This window comes from Dreissena polymorpha, chromosome 12 (genome assembly GCF_020536995.1).
Source record: "Dreissena polymorpha isolate Duluth1 chromosome 12, UMN_Dpol_1.0, whole genome shotgun sequence".
Lineage (NCBI taxonomy): Eukaryota > Metazoa > Mollusca > Bivalvia > Myida > Dreissenidae > Dreissena > Dreissena polymorpha.
Genome location: NC_068366.1, coordinates 31,293,710 through 31,310,257, shown reverse-complemented (window position 1 = coordinate 31,310,257; position 16,548 = coordinate 31,293,710). Strand labels below are relative to the sequence as shown.

At 35.1% G+C, this 16,548-nt stretch overlaps 1 protein-coding gene across 9 annotated transcripts in view; it reads right to left on the bottom strand.

Annotated features, from left to right (window-relative positions):
- Positions 1-4,397: 4,397 nt before the first annotated feature.
- LOC127852364 (phosphatidylinositol-binding clathrin assembly protein LAP-like) overlaps positions 4,398-16,548 on the bottom strand; it is a 71,882-nt gene continuing 59,731 nt past the window's right edge. For 8 of the 9 annotated variants that reach the window (XM_052386322.1, XM_052386320.1, XM_052386323.1 and 5 more), the window contains 5 exons: positions 15,169-15,325; positions 13,541-13,661; positions 12,158-12,205; positions 10,425-10,673; positions 4,398-9,394 (listed from right to left, as the gene is read on the bottom strand). In XM_052386322.1, coding sequence (XP_052242282.1) covers positions 10,470-10,673; positions 12,158-12,205; positions 13,541-13,661; positions 15,169-15,325 — 530 coding nt within the window. In that variant the 3' untranslated portion in view covers positions 4,398-9,394; positions 10,425-10,469. The remainder of the gene's footprint in view (positions 9,395-10,424; positions 10,674-12,157; positions 12,206-13,540; positions 13,662-15,168; positions 15,326-16,548) is intronic. The other variant, XR_008036216.1, reaches the window with a different exon arrangement.

The following is a 16,548-nucleotide window of genomic DNA, read 5'->3' as shown; positions in this document are numbered from 1 at the left end:
ATAAACTGCAAATAAATTTATACTCCTACAGTGTTTTTATTGATTATTTTGTTTTAAGTGAAAGCAAAACACATCGCCAAACTAAACGCGCTTGTTTGCTGACATTACATCATTCATTAAGTTCAGGGACGCGAGTGCCTGTCTTTTGAAACGCAGGTGCATAGATATATGACGTAAATCTTTTTCTGTGATGGATTATTGTAATTTACAGTGAATACACGGCTTGGAATATATGGCTGGAATCAAAATAGTGAGATTGCATCGTAGATTTCTTTGATTGATGTTAATTGTACCCGAAAAACGTGATGCTTTACTTTACGTGTTTTTGTTGAACAATTTAGTAAATTATTTACGCATTTGGAACGGTGTCAATGACTAAAAAAAAGTGTTAAATCTTAAAATATTAGTGAATTGTCCTTTTAAATGTCGACGGCAATTGACGTAGAATTTATAGGGTAATTTCTTTGATGAATAGGTCGTTCCATTGTTGGTTCATCAAAGAAGGTCCACCAAGAATTGCTTGCTGAGATCATATCTGTTTGATGTAAAATGAATCTGGCGATGAGCAAATGTATCATGAATGCCGCTTGTAGATTTTCAACTCAACATTGAAGCAAACAAACTAGACGAAAATAAACATTATGGTTTTCATGCATACAAAACTTTGGTGAGTAGAGCATAAGCCTGTAGAGGTTTGACTTTTATAAGCAAGTAATTGACTCAAAAGAAAAGTTGTTTATGGACTAAATTCGGCGGGGATATATGCTGCATCGTGCTTAACGTAGAGGTAGACATTTTAAGTTGAAAAACGTCAGCCATCTCTGTCTTTGGTATTTTGCTAAGGTTACACGAGTATTTACGTTTGAACACAACATTCTGTGTTCTACTTAAGTGTGAAACATTTGAAATCCGTTTCGTCTCAGAAAGGCTTACACAGATCGGTAAGCCTCGCCGTGTAAACTTTTCTTTAACACGTCGGATGAAATGAAGTACACAATTAGACAAACATATTCACTACATTTGCTATGCTGAGGAATTCCTAATGTATTACTGCAGTACTAAAAACAACTAAAATATAGCTTATTTGGGCGAACACAAATTAATTTCTACGCCAATTGAATATGGAAAAGAGACGTTTTCTTCGGATATAGAGGTTTTACAAGCATTGAGCATTGACATATAATGATAACAATTTGGTACATGTATGCAGTGATATGCAAGTACTTCTTGTCATAAGGGGACGATACATAAATATCGATGCATTATGATGGCATATGACTAAAATATGACTCAGGCATTTCAAATACTTTAGAGAAGTATATTTTGGGAGTGTTTCAAATTATATTACAATAATAAGTATATTATTGAATATTCTATTCAAACAAAAAACGTTTTTAAACGGACATGGGTCGCCATAGGATGAAAAAAAACATTATAATTATTTAAACAAGAGGGCCAAGATGGCCCTAGTTCGCTCACCTGAGAGAAGTCGGTTCATTTAATCTTTACCAAACGTCAAACTTGACCTAGATATTGTCCAAACAAACATACTGGTCAAGTTTCATCATTATTGAACCAAATCTTTGGCGTATGGAGTGTTTTTGTAAGATTTACCTGGTGACCTATATTTTGAGTTGACCCCCCTTACCAAACATCAAACTTTGCTTACAAAAATAAATATTTTGACCAAGATTCATAAAATCTGAAACAAAATTGTGATCGCTAGAGTGTTAACAAGGATTTTGTATAATATAATGAAAATGTGGACAATCTAAGGGCAATAATTATGGCATTAATTATGTGATTTTGCTCAGTATCAAACTTGACTGAGATCTTTCAGCAACTTTCATAAAGAATGCTTGAGAAGTGTGAATGCTAGAGTGTTTACAAACCAAATGTGGACGAACGGACGGCGGACAAAGACCAATTCTAAAACCTCACCTGAGCAATCAGGTGAGCTAAAAAGTGTGTTTCACCGATCTGATCCATTTTCCAACTTGTCCGAGAAATCAATAAAACCAATGTATTGACTAAGTTTCACGATGATTAGGCAAAAAATTAGACTTCTATAGTGTTCGATCACAAGGTTCCTCTCTAGTCACATAAGGAAAACTGCCCCCCCCCCCCCTGGCGGCCATGTTTTTTGACCGATCGGGACCATTTGCGAACTCATCTGAGATATATATAAAAACAATCATTTCACCAAGTTTCATGATGATTGGGCAAAAAAATGTGACTTCTAGAGTGTTCACAAGTTTTTTTTACTATATAAATATAAGAAAACTGCCCCCCCCCCCCAGCAGCCATGTTATTCAACTAACCGGAACCATTTTTTAACTCAACTCTCGTATCAAGGAAACAAATGTTCTCACCAAATTTCATGAAAATTGGGCCAAAAATGTGACTTCTAGAGTTTCACAGGTTTTCACTATATACATATAGAGAAAAATGTCCCGCCCACTGGCGGCCATGTTTTTCACCGATCTGGACCATTTTCGAACTCGTCCGATATATCAATAAAACCAATGTTTTGTCCAACTTGCATGAAGATTGGGCAAAAATTGTGACTTCTAGTGTGTTTACAAGGTTTCTCTATAGCCAAATAAGGAAAAATGCCCCGCCCACTGGCGGCCATGTTTTTCAACGGACCAGAACCACTTTTGAACTCAACCAACATATCATTAAGACAAACATTTTGACAAAGTTACTTGAAGATTGGGCATGAAATGTGACTTCTACAGTGTTTACAAGGTTTTTCTTTTTTTTTTTTACCTGGTGACCTAGTTTTTGACCCAGCATGACCCAGTTTCCAACTCCATCGAGATATCATTGGGACAAATCTTCTGACCAAGTTTCATGAAGATCGGAAAAGAAATGTGCCCTCTAGAAAATACACTGTATTATTATGAAAACATTAATATTCAAAGGGGAGTAACTACTGTAAACTTAAATGCAATATTTAGAAGAGTTGTCATGTTACATGACCTTAATTCATGTTTACAAGCCTTTTTACTATATAAATATAAGGAAAACTGCCCGTCCCCCTGGCAACCATGTTTTTCAACGGACCGGAACCATTTTCGAACTCAACTCTCATATCAAGGAAACAAATGTTCTGACCAAATTTCATGAAAATTGGGCCAAAAATGTGACTTCTAGAGTGTTCACATGTTTTCACTATATACATATAGAGAAAAATGCCCCGCCCACTGGCGGCCATGTTTTTTCACCGATCTGGACCATTGTCGAACTCGTCTGAGAAATCAATAAAACAAAGGTTTTGACCAACTTTCATGATGATTGGGCAAAAATTGTGACTTCTAGAGTGTTTACAAGGTTTCTCTATAGCCAAATAAGGAAAGCTGCCCCGCCCACTGGCGGCCATGTTTTTCAACGGACTGGAACCACTTTTCAACTCAACCAACATATCATTATGACAAACATTTTGACAAAGTTACATTAAGATTGGACATGAAATGTGACTTCTACAGTGTTGACAAGTTTTTTCCTTTTTTTACCTAGTGACTTAGTTTTTGACCCGGCACGACCCAGTTTCGAACTCGACCGAGATTTCATTGGGACGAAGCTTCTGACCAAGTTTCATGAAGATCGGACAATAAATGTGGCTTCTAGAGTGTTTACTAACAAATGTGGACGGACGGACTGACAGACGACGGACAAAGACCGGTCACAAAAGCTCACCTGTGCAATCAGGTGAGCTAAAAAAACACTAGAAAATACCATTAAAGGCACTTGAAGGTAGTTTAGTTGTATTGTAAATTATCTAACATAAACATTTTCATAAACTGCAACTTAATATTCTGATTAATATCGCAATAAATAAATACTTACTTGTTAACGTGATGTCTTTCGCGAAACCTTTCATGGACTACATATGTTGTTCTATTCCACAAGACTATATATACCGTAGTTTATATAAATTGTTTATTATTCGGCGTTTTCAATCGTTGGTTGTAGAAACCTTTTGCATAACAATTAACGCATGAATATAATGAACATTGATGGAAAACTGCTTTTACATCGGTATTTAAATCATAAATATTCAATAGTGTAAGAGTGTGAATGTGTTCGAAAAGGAACAATGTATTGTACAAACACCAATTGTGACTTAATCCATCACCTGTTTATCCTTTCATTTCGAAGTCTATTAGTATATATGGATACAAATAAGTAAGGATGGATTTTAAGCAGCAGATGTGATACGGTGCAATATTAAAACATTCAATAGGTAAATAGTACCATCATTCATCACCTGGTCATCAACAATGCGTATTAATGGTTGTTTATTATGTTTTAAATCTTTAGGTCTATGATAAATACCGTTGAGTGTTAATTGGATTTGTCTATGACAACAAATATTATACACAAGACTGACATTATTTTTCAGTACATTTTATTTATATTCCTATGGTACACAACATTTTGTGACACGAGTATAGCGCTAAATAACGACCGTAACAACTGAATAGTGTTCAAATAACAGTTAACACTGCACATGTATGGCCCAACAACATTGTGTAGAAGATGCGCATGCAAAATGTAATTCAAGACATCAAAAAATAAAACAGTTTTGTGATGCAAACAATTAATAAACGTATGATATTTTTTGCTGTTACCAGAGAATACAGAAAAGCATAGCTTGCAGTGATAAAGTTACTAAGTAAATGACTGTTATAGAATAGCAAAATGGCATTACATAGTGTCTGATGGAAGAATGAGAATACTAGCTTATGAGATAATAATTATAGTATATTATAGCATTGCATGTTTTTCCTTGGCATGAACAATTTTATGTTTAACTGCCCTAACAAAACTGTGGTTTTCCATCTGAAAAAAGAACGCACAGATGTTTTCTTGTACAACATACAACATCTGTGTAAACGTACATAATTATAAAAGTTCCATACATTTTCAACTTGCTGTTAGATTTTCTGTTTTGGTAAGATGTCACGTTTAAATTTGATTTAACAAGACTATTGCCAAGCAATATATGTCCCCTACCGGCTCCACCATTGTCAGAAATTTAAAAAAATATTTGTTGCGATAGCAACCAGAATTTTTGACGTAGGAAGAAAATGAAATGACAGGCATAATGTCCATATTGCCATCTGTCCATGTTTCAAGTTTCATGAAATAATATGAAAAACTTTGAAAGTTATCGCAGGATCCAGAAAAGTGTGACAGACTCACAGACTGACGGACTGACAGACACACAACCATAAATACCCTCCGGTGAATCAGTAGGGGACAATAGATCACAAGGGTTATGTTTGCAATCAATTATTTTTATAGCAGTAATAAATAAATAAATCATTTTGCTACAATGTGTTACTATAGAGTTCATAGCTCTGAAGTAATTATGATTATACAGACCAATTACTAATATAACACCAAGACAAACTAACATTTGCTTGAAACTTACAATGCTAAGAAAATGGATATTAACATAAAGCCAAGTATACAAAATATTATTTCATCAAATGTAGATAACATGTCTAGCAAAATCCAATAGAAAGAATTTAGGTAGAAGTTCAAGAGTCCCTATTTGAAAGCTGCTAGCTTTTGTATAATGCAACTTGAGACATGGCATAACAAAGGTGCTATAGAAGCATACTGCAACACTCAAGTTCAAAATCTGATGTGCATTTTCTCTGTAAAATTTTGCAATTTAATAATATACACAAGCCAAGCTCTAGGACAACAGGACATAAAGCATGTGCTTTAAGTGTCAATCCAGATTAGCATGTTCAGTTTGCAAGGCTAATAAGGGACGACACTTTCCATTGTATGGAAATTTTTGATTACAGGAAGACATCTCTTCATGAAAATCCAGTGTAGGCTGAAAATGTTGTCCCTGATAAGCCTGTGTGGACAGCACATGCTAATCAGGGACGACACTTTACCCACATGCAGACCGATATAGACCGATTTTCCCATAGGTTTGCTCATATATATATATATTGCATGATGAAAATATACAATCCACATACACAATGAGTACTGCAGACAAGAAATAACAGCATACACTTAAAATAAAGACATAGAAAACCTGTGTATACATAAAACTTTTGTAATATATACATATTATAGATTTAACAGAGAAAGAGTTATTTACATACAGAAATGGTAACAGAAAGGATGTGCAGTATATTGTCACCTAAAATATTACATTTCAGCAAACATTAACCTTCTTTTCCTCACAATAAACGTAATTTCTCAAAATGTATAGCAGTATTAGATGTAGTATTAGATCAGGGTCCAAGCATAACAGTTTGTCAGTAGCACATGCAAGAATTAATATATTAATTTATTTCCAGAATCTGCAGTTATTCACGTTGTTTTAAGTACAAGTTCAATATCCAAAGTAGCTTAAAAATTGTATATCATTTCACATAAGCTTCATGTATGTTGTTGTCATGCAATGAAAAAAAAGATGAATTAGGTGCACTTATATACTAAGTCCGAAATGAATTGACATGTACTATGATTGTTGGTGAATAAAATATCATAAAATGAATAATGTGTCATGTTTTATTTCTGTATTCAATTATTTTGCATGATGTTATCCTTGTCAATAAAACAACATACAGTGAAATTATTGTGAATGACAAGGCTGCAGTACTTAAATTGATTCAAAAATGTTAAACATGAAGGCATAACGATAGAAACATTCCATGTGGACAAATCTCTCACACAATAATCAAAATCAACACAGCTATTATACCTGTATAATTTTACTTCAAAGCTGAGGTAATTTTATGATAACAATTAGAACAATTATGTGTGAAAATCATTAACTTTGATTTGTGTACTAGACAAAGAATGTGTGTATAAGACATCATGTAAAAAACATTATATTCTTAACATTTATTTCTTGCTTTAATCCATCATTTATTTCTTGCTTTACACCATCTGCATGCAAGGAAGTCTTGTGAATAGAAGAAATGCAACAAATTAAGAGTTACTTATGTAAAAGCGAAACATTTTGCTGAAACAATGTCCTCCAATTAAAAAAAATACTCAATATTGGCAAATGGCCAAATGCCTTTTAGTAATTGCACCATGTATGGTGGAGAATTGATATTAAAACTGAATACAATTAGATGAACAAGAGTGCCAAACTGTCACAAGATACGCCCGTTTTAAGACTTTGGACAACTTGATAACTTTACCATGACCCATATTTGAACTTGACCTACATATCATCTAGACACAACTTCTGACCAAAGTTGGTGAAGATCTGATGAAAACTACTTCAATTAGAGAGCAGACACCATGCTAAATGCTTGAAATGCACTACGGGACCTCGTGACCTAGTTTTTAACCTGGCAAGACCCATATTTGAACTTGACCTACATGTAGATATTGTCTAGACACAACTTCTGACCAAAGTTGGTGAAGATCGGATGAAAACTACTTCAATTAGAGAGCACTTGCTAAATGCTTGAAATGGTTTAAGTGACCCTGTGACCTAGTTTTTGACCTGGAATGACCCATATTCCAACTTGACCTAAATACTGTCTAGATACAACTTCTGACCAAGTTTGGTGAAGATTGGATGAAAACTACTTCAATTAGAGAGTGGACACCATGCTAAATGCTTGAAATGCACTAAGTGACCCTGTGACCTAGTTTTTGACCCAGCATGACCCATATTCGAACTTGACCTAGATATTGTCTAGATACAACTTCTGACCAAGTTTGGTGAAGATCGGATGAATACAATTTGAATTAGAGTCCGGACAAAGTGGCGCCGTTGAAAATGCACTAATTGACCCTATGACCTAGTTTTTGACCCGGCATGACCCATATTCGAACTTGGCCTATATATCAACTAGATGCAACTGCTGACCAAGTTTGGTGAAGATCGGATGAATACAATTTGAAATAGAGTCCGGACAAAGTGGCCCCTTTGAAAATGCACTTATTGACCCTATGACCTAGTTTTTGACCCGGCATGACCCATATTCGAACTTGGCCTAGATATCAACTAGATGCAACTGCTGACCAAGTTTGGTGAAGATCGGATGAATACAATTTGAATTAGAGTCCGGACAAAGTGATGCCTTCCGCCCGCCGCCCGCCAAGGGGTTTCACATAATACGTCCCGTATTTATACGGGCGTATAATAAGAATGCAAACACCACACATTCAGAAAACATATTTCACCACTATATAGACCTTAACCTATTAAAGTAGTATACACATAGAATTACCATTTAAAAAGATGACAAATGCAGAGTGCAAAAACATACTTCATGTTTATTTTTATCATGGAATGTAGTTAAACTATGGACAACATTTCATCCATTAAAAACCAGAAGACCGTATCAGCCTGTTTGCACATACACTGATAGATTCGTTTGGCTATTAAAGGACAAAATAACATGATACCTCAACAACTATGTGACTATGTTCTAAACAAAATATAACAGCACTTGGACAACTAAACCTAGACAATTCATAGGACATGTATTATTGTAACAAATTGCTGTAAAGCAGAATATTTTTACACAAATTAAATAAATACCTCATGGTTCAAATAATGTTTAATGTACAATTAATTCTCATCGAAATCTGACTATAGAGCCAAAAAGTCCCCCAAACAATGCACATACGCTAAGAACTTACTTGATGACTTACCTAAAAGTTTTTTTTAATTTCCCAAATTTGATAATATATAATAACTATTAATTGTTATAATTTGTTCAGATTAAAAAATAGTATTAACTAATGATATTAATGGTTTCACTGACACTTTATTCTAGAACAGCTTCACAACAAATGTTGTGAGCTAACAATATTGATCAAAACCCTAATATATTGTACCTTTACCCAAAGTCATGTACAGTTACACTATTAAAATAATTATTTCATGAAGTGAAGAAAATCACCAAAGCTATACAATACATAGTACTTAAGGTGTTGTGCTAGTTAAAATGTACACTGATTAATATCACCATGATGATGAAAAATGACAAACAATTATAACGCCTTCAATCTCTTTTGCCTTTCACAAATATATATAAACATGCAAGATTTAATCTCTCTTGACTCCTGATAATAATAAATCAACCATGTTGCATTCCTATTTCATCAGCTTCATTTAGATGATCATTGCACAGGTTGTTTAGAATAGGTTTTTATATGTTACCATGGTAACAAACACATCACAGCAGTATTTGATAAGACAAAGATTGCAATCTTTTCAATGTAACAATAATTTGAAAGTTGTTTTCAAGCATCTTTTCTCAGCGAGATGTAAACCAATCAGTACCACTTCTTGTTAATGGCTTTCTTCTTCTATTTTGTGTAATAATTGGTTTCATAGTAGCAAGTCAAGATACTCCCAGCATTCACGCAGCATTTAATTCTGAAGCATACAAAATTAGGCAATTTCATTACAAAGAGTGTAGATTTGTGTGATACTATTTTACATTTAAGTGTCATCAACTAGCCAACTTAAAATATTAATACAATAATAGTATTTTATAAATTAAAAAAGACAAGATATGTTTGTGAAACACTATGTCCCCTACCCATATATTTGACCTTTGAGCTTGCAGGATGACCTTGACCTTTCACACTACTCATAGCATAGCAAATATATCACACTACTCATAACTTACCAAAAAATCACAATACTCATACCTTACCAATAATATCACACTACTCATAACTTACCAATGATATCACACTACTCATAACTTACCAATAATATCACACTACTCATAACTAACCAATTATAGCCCACTACTCATCACTTACCAATAATATCACACTACTCATAACTTACCAATAATATCACACTACTCATAACTTACCAATAATATCACACTACTCATAACATACCAAACATATCACACTACTAATTACTTACCAAAAACATCACATAAGTCACAACTTACCAAAAATATCGCACAACTCATAACTTACCAATAATATCACACTACTCTTAACTTGCCAATAATACCACACTACTCATTACTTACCAATAATATGGCACTCCTCTTAACTTACCAATAATATCACACTACTCATAACTTACCAATGATTACAGTACTCATAACTTACCAATTATATCACACTACTCATAACTTACCAATAGTATCAAACTTCAAATAACTTGCCAATAATATAGCACTACTCATAACTTTACCAATAATATCACACTACTCATAAATTGCCAATAATATTGCACTACTCACAACTTATCAATAATATCACACTACTCATAAGATACCAATAATATCACACTACTCATAAATTCCCAATAATATCACACTTCTCATCACTTACAAATAATATCACACAACTCATAAACTGCCAATAATATCACACTTCTGACAACTTACCAACAATATCATACAAGTCAAAAGTTTCTAGTAGTAATAATAACTTACCAATGATATCACACAGTTTTACACAAGTATGCCAGCAGGCTGGTCTCACAAAGCGCCAAACGGATCGTTGGGTTGTGAATGAGGGGCAGCTGGGCGAGGCTGGCCCATTCCCATGACCATGGGAGACATACCCGGCCGCACCATGCCCCCATACATGGGCTGCCCCATACTCATAGGTGCCATAGGAACGCCCCCCATCATCCCTGGGGCCATCATGGGAACACCGGCCATTGGCACCATGCCTGGCTGCTGTGAGAGGGAATTGAATGGGACATAGAAGTATAACAAGAAACATACTGTAACTAGGATATTGCAAGAACTGAGCATTGTCAAATCTTTTTAAATACATGTAAATAAAATTTCTTAGTGATATGACTGAGCATTTTCAATCATGTTACTTACATTAATTGCTTGTTTGACTGATCCAAATTTGAGAAAACAAACAGGAATATCAAATAGAAATTTGTTTATGTAACTCATTGTTCAAACATGCATGTCAGAACAAACAAGAGCTGTCTCCATAGGATGACAAATGCCCCCGAAAAATGCTTTGATAGAAGTTATGAGCATTTTTCAAAACCTAAACGCAGATTTCAAAACCTAAACGCGGACCCTAAGTTCAAGGACAAGGTCAAAGGGGTCCAAATTTGTATGCGTATGGAAAGGCCTTGTCCATATAAACATGCATACCAAATATGACAGTTACATCTGAAGCGACATAGAAGTCATGAGCATTTTTCGAAACCTAAACGCAGATTTGAAACCTAAACTCAGACCCTAAGTTCAAGGTCAACGTCAAAGGGGTCCAAATTTATGTGCGTATGGAAAGGCCTTGTCCATATGCACATGCATACCAAAAATGAAGGTTACATTTGAGGCAACATAGAAGTTATGAGCAATTTTCGAAACCTAAACACATATTTCGAAACCTAAACGCGGACCTAAGTTTAAGGTCAAAGTCAGAGGGGTCCAAATTTGTGTGCCTATGGAAAGGCCTTGTCCATATACACATGCATACCAAATATGAAAGTTACATCAGGAGCGACATAGAAGATATGAGCATTTTTCAAAACCTAAACGCAGATTTCAAAACCTTAACGCGGACCCTAAGTTCAAGGTCAAGGGGGTCCAAATATGTGTGGGTATGGAAAGGCTTTGTCCATATACACATGCATACCAAATATGAAGGTTACATCTGAAGCGACATAGAAGTTATGAGCATTTTTCGAAACCTAAACGCAGATTTCGAAATCTAAACGCGGACCCCAAGTTCAAGGCCAATGCCAAATGGGTCCAAATTTTTGTGCGTATGGAAAAGCCTTGTCCATATACACATGCATACCAAATATGAAGGTTACATCTGAAGCGACATAGAAGTTATGAGCATTTTTCGAAACCTAAACGCAGATTTCGAAACCTAAACATGAACCCAAAGTTCAAGGTCAATGTCAAAGGGGTCCAAATTTTTTTGGGTATGGAAAGGCCTTGTCTATATACACATGCATACCAAATATGAAGGTTACATCTGAAGTGACACAGAAGTTATGAGCATGTTTCGAAACCTAAACGCAGAGTGTTACGGAAAGACGGACGGTCAGATCACTATATGCCCCCCTTCCGGGGCATAAAAAGTGGCAAAAGAACTTAGGATCACCATATGACAAATATAATTATAACCAAATAATTCACCTTGCAAAAACTTAACTAAAATCACATGATATAAACATCCTCACCATCATAGGCTGCATTCCTGGCTGTGGGTAGCCTCCCATCATGGGCATCTGCAAACACATAAACAAAATATTGGGGCCATTTTTTAACCAAAAAGCTGACATGATATTATGGAAGTATCTAGTTATAAATGAGGAACTGTTGAAAGCAAACGCATCTAAATCTCATTTCAATCCAGGTTTAATTTGATTTTAATTGCACATTCTGAGAGCTTTATAGAGGAATGTATGAATGAACAAACACATTTACAACATTAACAAATTACTTCAGACCCTTTTTATCCATAGGTTTTCATTCAAACATCCTGTTTGTCTTTGCAATTAACTTAACATAATTCAATTTCTTACAAATATTGCATATGCTCAGACATTTTTGTCTTTGCTACATTTAGGCTACCAATACATTTTTTCAGAGAAAGGTTCATTTATGTTACCTGACTTTTCTGATTTTACTATTTGCTACAATGTATATTTAAGAATTGTAAGGATAAATATTGCATATTGTCTGAAATTTCTGCTCAGGTAACACTCTATTTTGAACACTTCTCCTCAATATTCATTTTTCGGTAACAGACGCCATGGCTTAATACAGCCGAGTTAATACAAATAAATATAATTAATATAAATTATTTCAATTTAATACTCAAACCGTAAATTTAACCATGGAAATAAAAGTTGGAAAGAGCAAATCAATCTTATTGGTCAACATTTTGAAAATGAAACAACTTTTTATACTAAGAGCTGTTTGTTGCGGTGTATTTTGTATTTCTTCATGGTGTTAAAATGTATTGCAGTCACAACACTACAGACAACTTACCATCTCAAACTTTACATGAGTAAGCTGCATAACCAGTACTTAGTGCACATACTAATTCCAGTAACTGACAACTGCCCTTATCCATGAAGAGGTAGGGGGAGAATAGCCGTAAATAGGATTGCATGTCCAATCCCCACAAGTAAAGTGGTCAGGCCTAGGATCGGACCTGCGATCCTTTTATTTGTAATCAGCCTTGTTCAAGGAAAGCAGGGCTTAAAGCATGTGTGTAAATTGTCAGCCCATATTAGCCTGTGCAGTCTGCACAGGCTTATCAGGGACAAAAGGCTATCAGGGACAACAGGCTATCAGGGACAACAGGCTATCAGGGACAACAGGCTATCAGGGACAACAGGCTATTAGGGACAACAGGCTATCAGGGACAACACTTACTGCTTTTATGGTATTTTTTTTGTTTTAAAAAAGTCTCTTCTTTGCGAAAATGCAGTTTAGGCGGAAAGTGTAGTCCCTTATTAGTGTGTGCGGACTGCCCAATTACAGTAAGTATGTATTAAAGCTCAATTAAGAATGTATAAAGCAGGCACAGGCGCCTGAGCTTCATAAGTACTCACAGCTGGCTGGAAGGTTGGCTGGGGCGTTGACCAGGTGCTTGCCTGGGGGTACTGGGTGGGGGCCCAGTTGTTACCACCCGTCTTCTTCTGCTCCCCCTTAGGCTGCCACTGGTGCTGGGCCCTGCACAATGGAATAGAGCAGGGGTAAGGCAGTGTTTTTTTCTGATCATTTTGAGAATTGAGCCTCAGCTAATTGCATTGCGAAAAATCGTGTTGTTTAAAGGAAAATCGGAAATTGGTGTAGGAAGTTTGTTGCTAAAAAATACTTGAACATTTAGAATCAGTGTTTTAAATATTTTTGATACTAAGGTTTTACCCATATAGCTGCATAAAGAAATTAACAAAATGTTTATTTTCATTATAAAAAGTTTACTTTTTTAAAACTTTCAGTTGGGAACTTTTGGCTGTCATTTCGGAAAAACATATACTTTTTGATATTGTAAAGTTAGGATTGATTCTTGCACTTTTTATCCTAACTAGAAATTTAGTAAGCCGAAACAGTTTTCATAGGTTATAGCATATACCAGTAATTCCAGTAACACCAACTGCCATACTTAATTCAGAGTTAGGGGGAAAATGCATTAATTTAATGACCACTCCCTACACATGTTATGTGGCCAGAAAACCATAGACTTTCCTTACAATATTTAAGTTTTAAAGGCTTCATTTCCAACCCTAAGATACTGATGAGAAGCAAACAGCATACAACCTGAACAGACTATGATTACTCGCAGGCTGTTCTGGTTGTATGCTGGTAGCAAAAGCCATTTTCACTTTGCTTGGGGGAAAGGGTTAAATTAATAATCCACTGCTCTACCAACCGAGTAAGCTGACCTGATGTATAAACTCATTCTATCACTGGACCAAGAACAATTTTCTCTACAAATTGTCCAATTGGTGACCCCTAAGTTCTAACTCCAGGGCCATAATTTGAATAAACTTTGAAGAAGACTTCTAAATGATGATAAATACCGAATGACAAAGCCTAGGGCTTTGCGGTTTCAGTCTATATTAAATGTTTAACCCTTGGGGCATGGTCAGGTTTTCCCAGGGGACATTTGGTAGTTTTGTTTACAGAATATTAAGACGACACAACAGTCCAAATATAAAAGAAATGAGCTTCAAAGTTTCAGACAAGATAATTTTTGTAGAGGACCCCACGATGATACCACATGCAAAATATGACAGCCATAGGCTTTTCAGTTTGAGACAAGATTTTCAACGTTATTCTTAATATAATGCTACGTAAAACTGGTGACCCCAAAGGCAAGGCCAAATTTGACTACAGGGGCATAATTTGAACACACTTTTTAGAGGAACACAATACAATACTACGTTATAAATGTTAAACATCTGGAGCATGCCGTATTCAAAGGAGATTTTCCCTTTTAGTTCCCTTTTAGGGCCTAGTTATCTTATAAATTATTTGACCTGAACAATTAGTAAAATTTGTATAAAGGACACCAACAAATAATTCCTGCAAAGATTCATCGAAATTGCAGTTCAGGAGATGCTTTTTGAAGTTGATGCTGTGGACACACGGACAGACGTAGGACATCACGTTAACACTACGTCTTTCCAAAAACAAACATGTTCCCTTTTTTTCTTTACCATTACTATGGTCTTACTTTTTCACAGAGTTTGCCCCATTCATGCTGATGTTGCCTGCGAGCATGGCCAGACTGGAGTCGAGGTCTTTGGCCCCGATCTGGGGCTGACTAGAAGATACGGGCACCGACGTCTGCTTGCCCTGAGGTTGCAGAATCTCTCCGAATGCATCGAAACCTGAAAATGTCCGAGGTTAGTGACCAATAGAATTGCTCCCAAATTTGCTGGATTTGGGGAAACCATGCTTACTTTGAGGGTACACGCTTAGCAAGCCTGTTTCAAATCTGTTCAAAATTACATACCATCAATTTTGATTATCTGATTAGATCTTCCATTAATAGATAAAAAGGGCCACAGTTGTTAGTGGATGAATGCAAAATTGTAACAACAAAAATGGTCATAATCTACTAATATTGGGTAGTTTAGTATATTAAATGAGTTAATCTAATGAAGAATGGCATAGTTAATATATTATGGTTTGTAGTGGTAATAACATTTATGTAAGCAGAATATAATTGATGAAGAATTACAGATAGTGCATGCTTATATGCAGGTGTAACATGTAATAAGTGTCAAACCTGATGACATTGGTTAACATAGACAGACATACCAAGTGAACAAAATATCACACTGATCGCAATATATCACATTTCTTACCAAATATCATAATTGTAAGCAATTTATTTGATATTGATTTACAATAGTCTAATATTAAAGTGATTCTAGATCTGTGTGACAACAGAGCTAACCTTTTTTACTTGTAAAGGAAGAAATAACACATAATTTACTCTCTGTTCATGTCAGAGTTAAAATAATGTGTATTTGGCTGACAAGTGTTTCAAATCATAAATGTATTAAATCAACACTTACGTAATGTTATGAATATTTTCAGACATATGTGACAAGATGAGAATATATAATATAACAATGTAAATACAAGACTATTAGCTCTGCAATATGCTACTGAACTGTGATAAAACGCATGCATTCTATCTAATGATTAACCAAATATTTAAAGAAAAGCAAGAAGCAAAACTGGGTTCCTAACAAAATCATATCAATTCAAAGAGCAAGACCATAAACACAAATGATACGTGTTGCTTATATGTCACAACAAAACATTTTATGTCCATTATCAAAGATGACAGATTAGTCAAACAAGCCCATTATTTGCAGGATATAAAATGGAACAAATCAATCTTAATAGAAAACGGATCAGAGCACAAACAAAGTTCAAAATTTAGCAATGTAAGACTTCTTTGCTAGGGTCAAATTAGTCTTCTGATACTTGTAAAGAAGATACAACTCTTCCCCAAAACCACTCCATACTTGAAACTAATACTAATTTCAAAAGCGTTAAAGGTAAATGACAGTTCATATTCTCAGAATGAATCACTCTC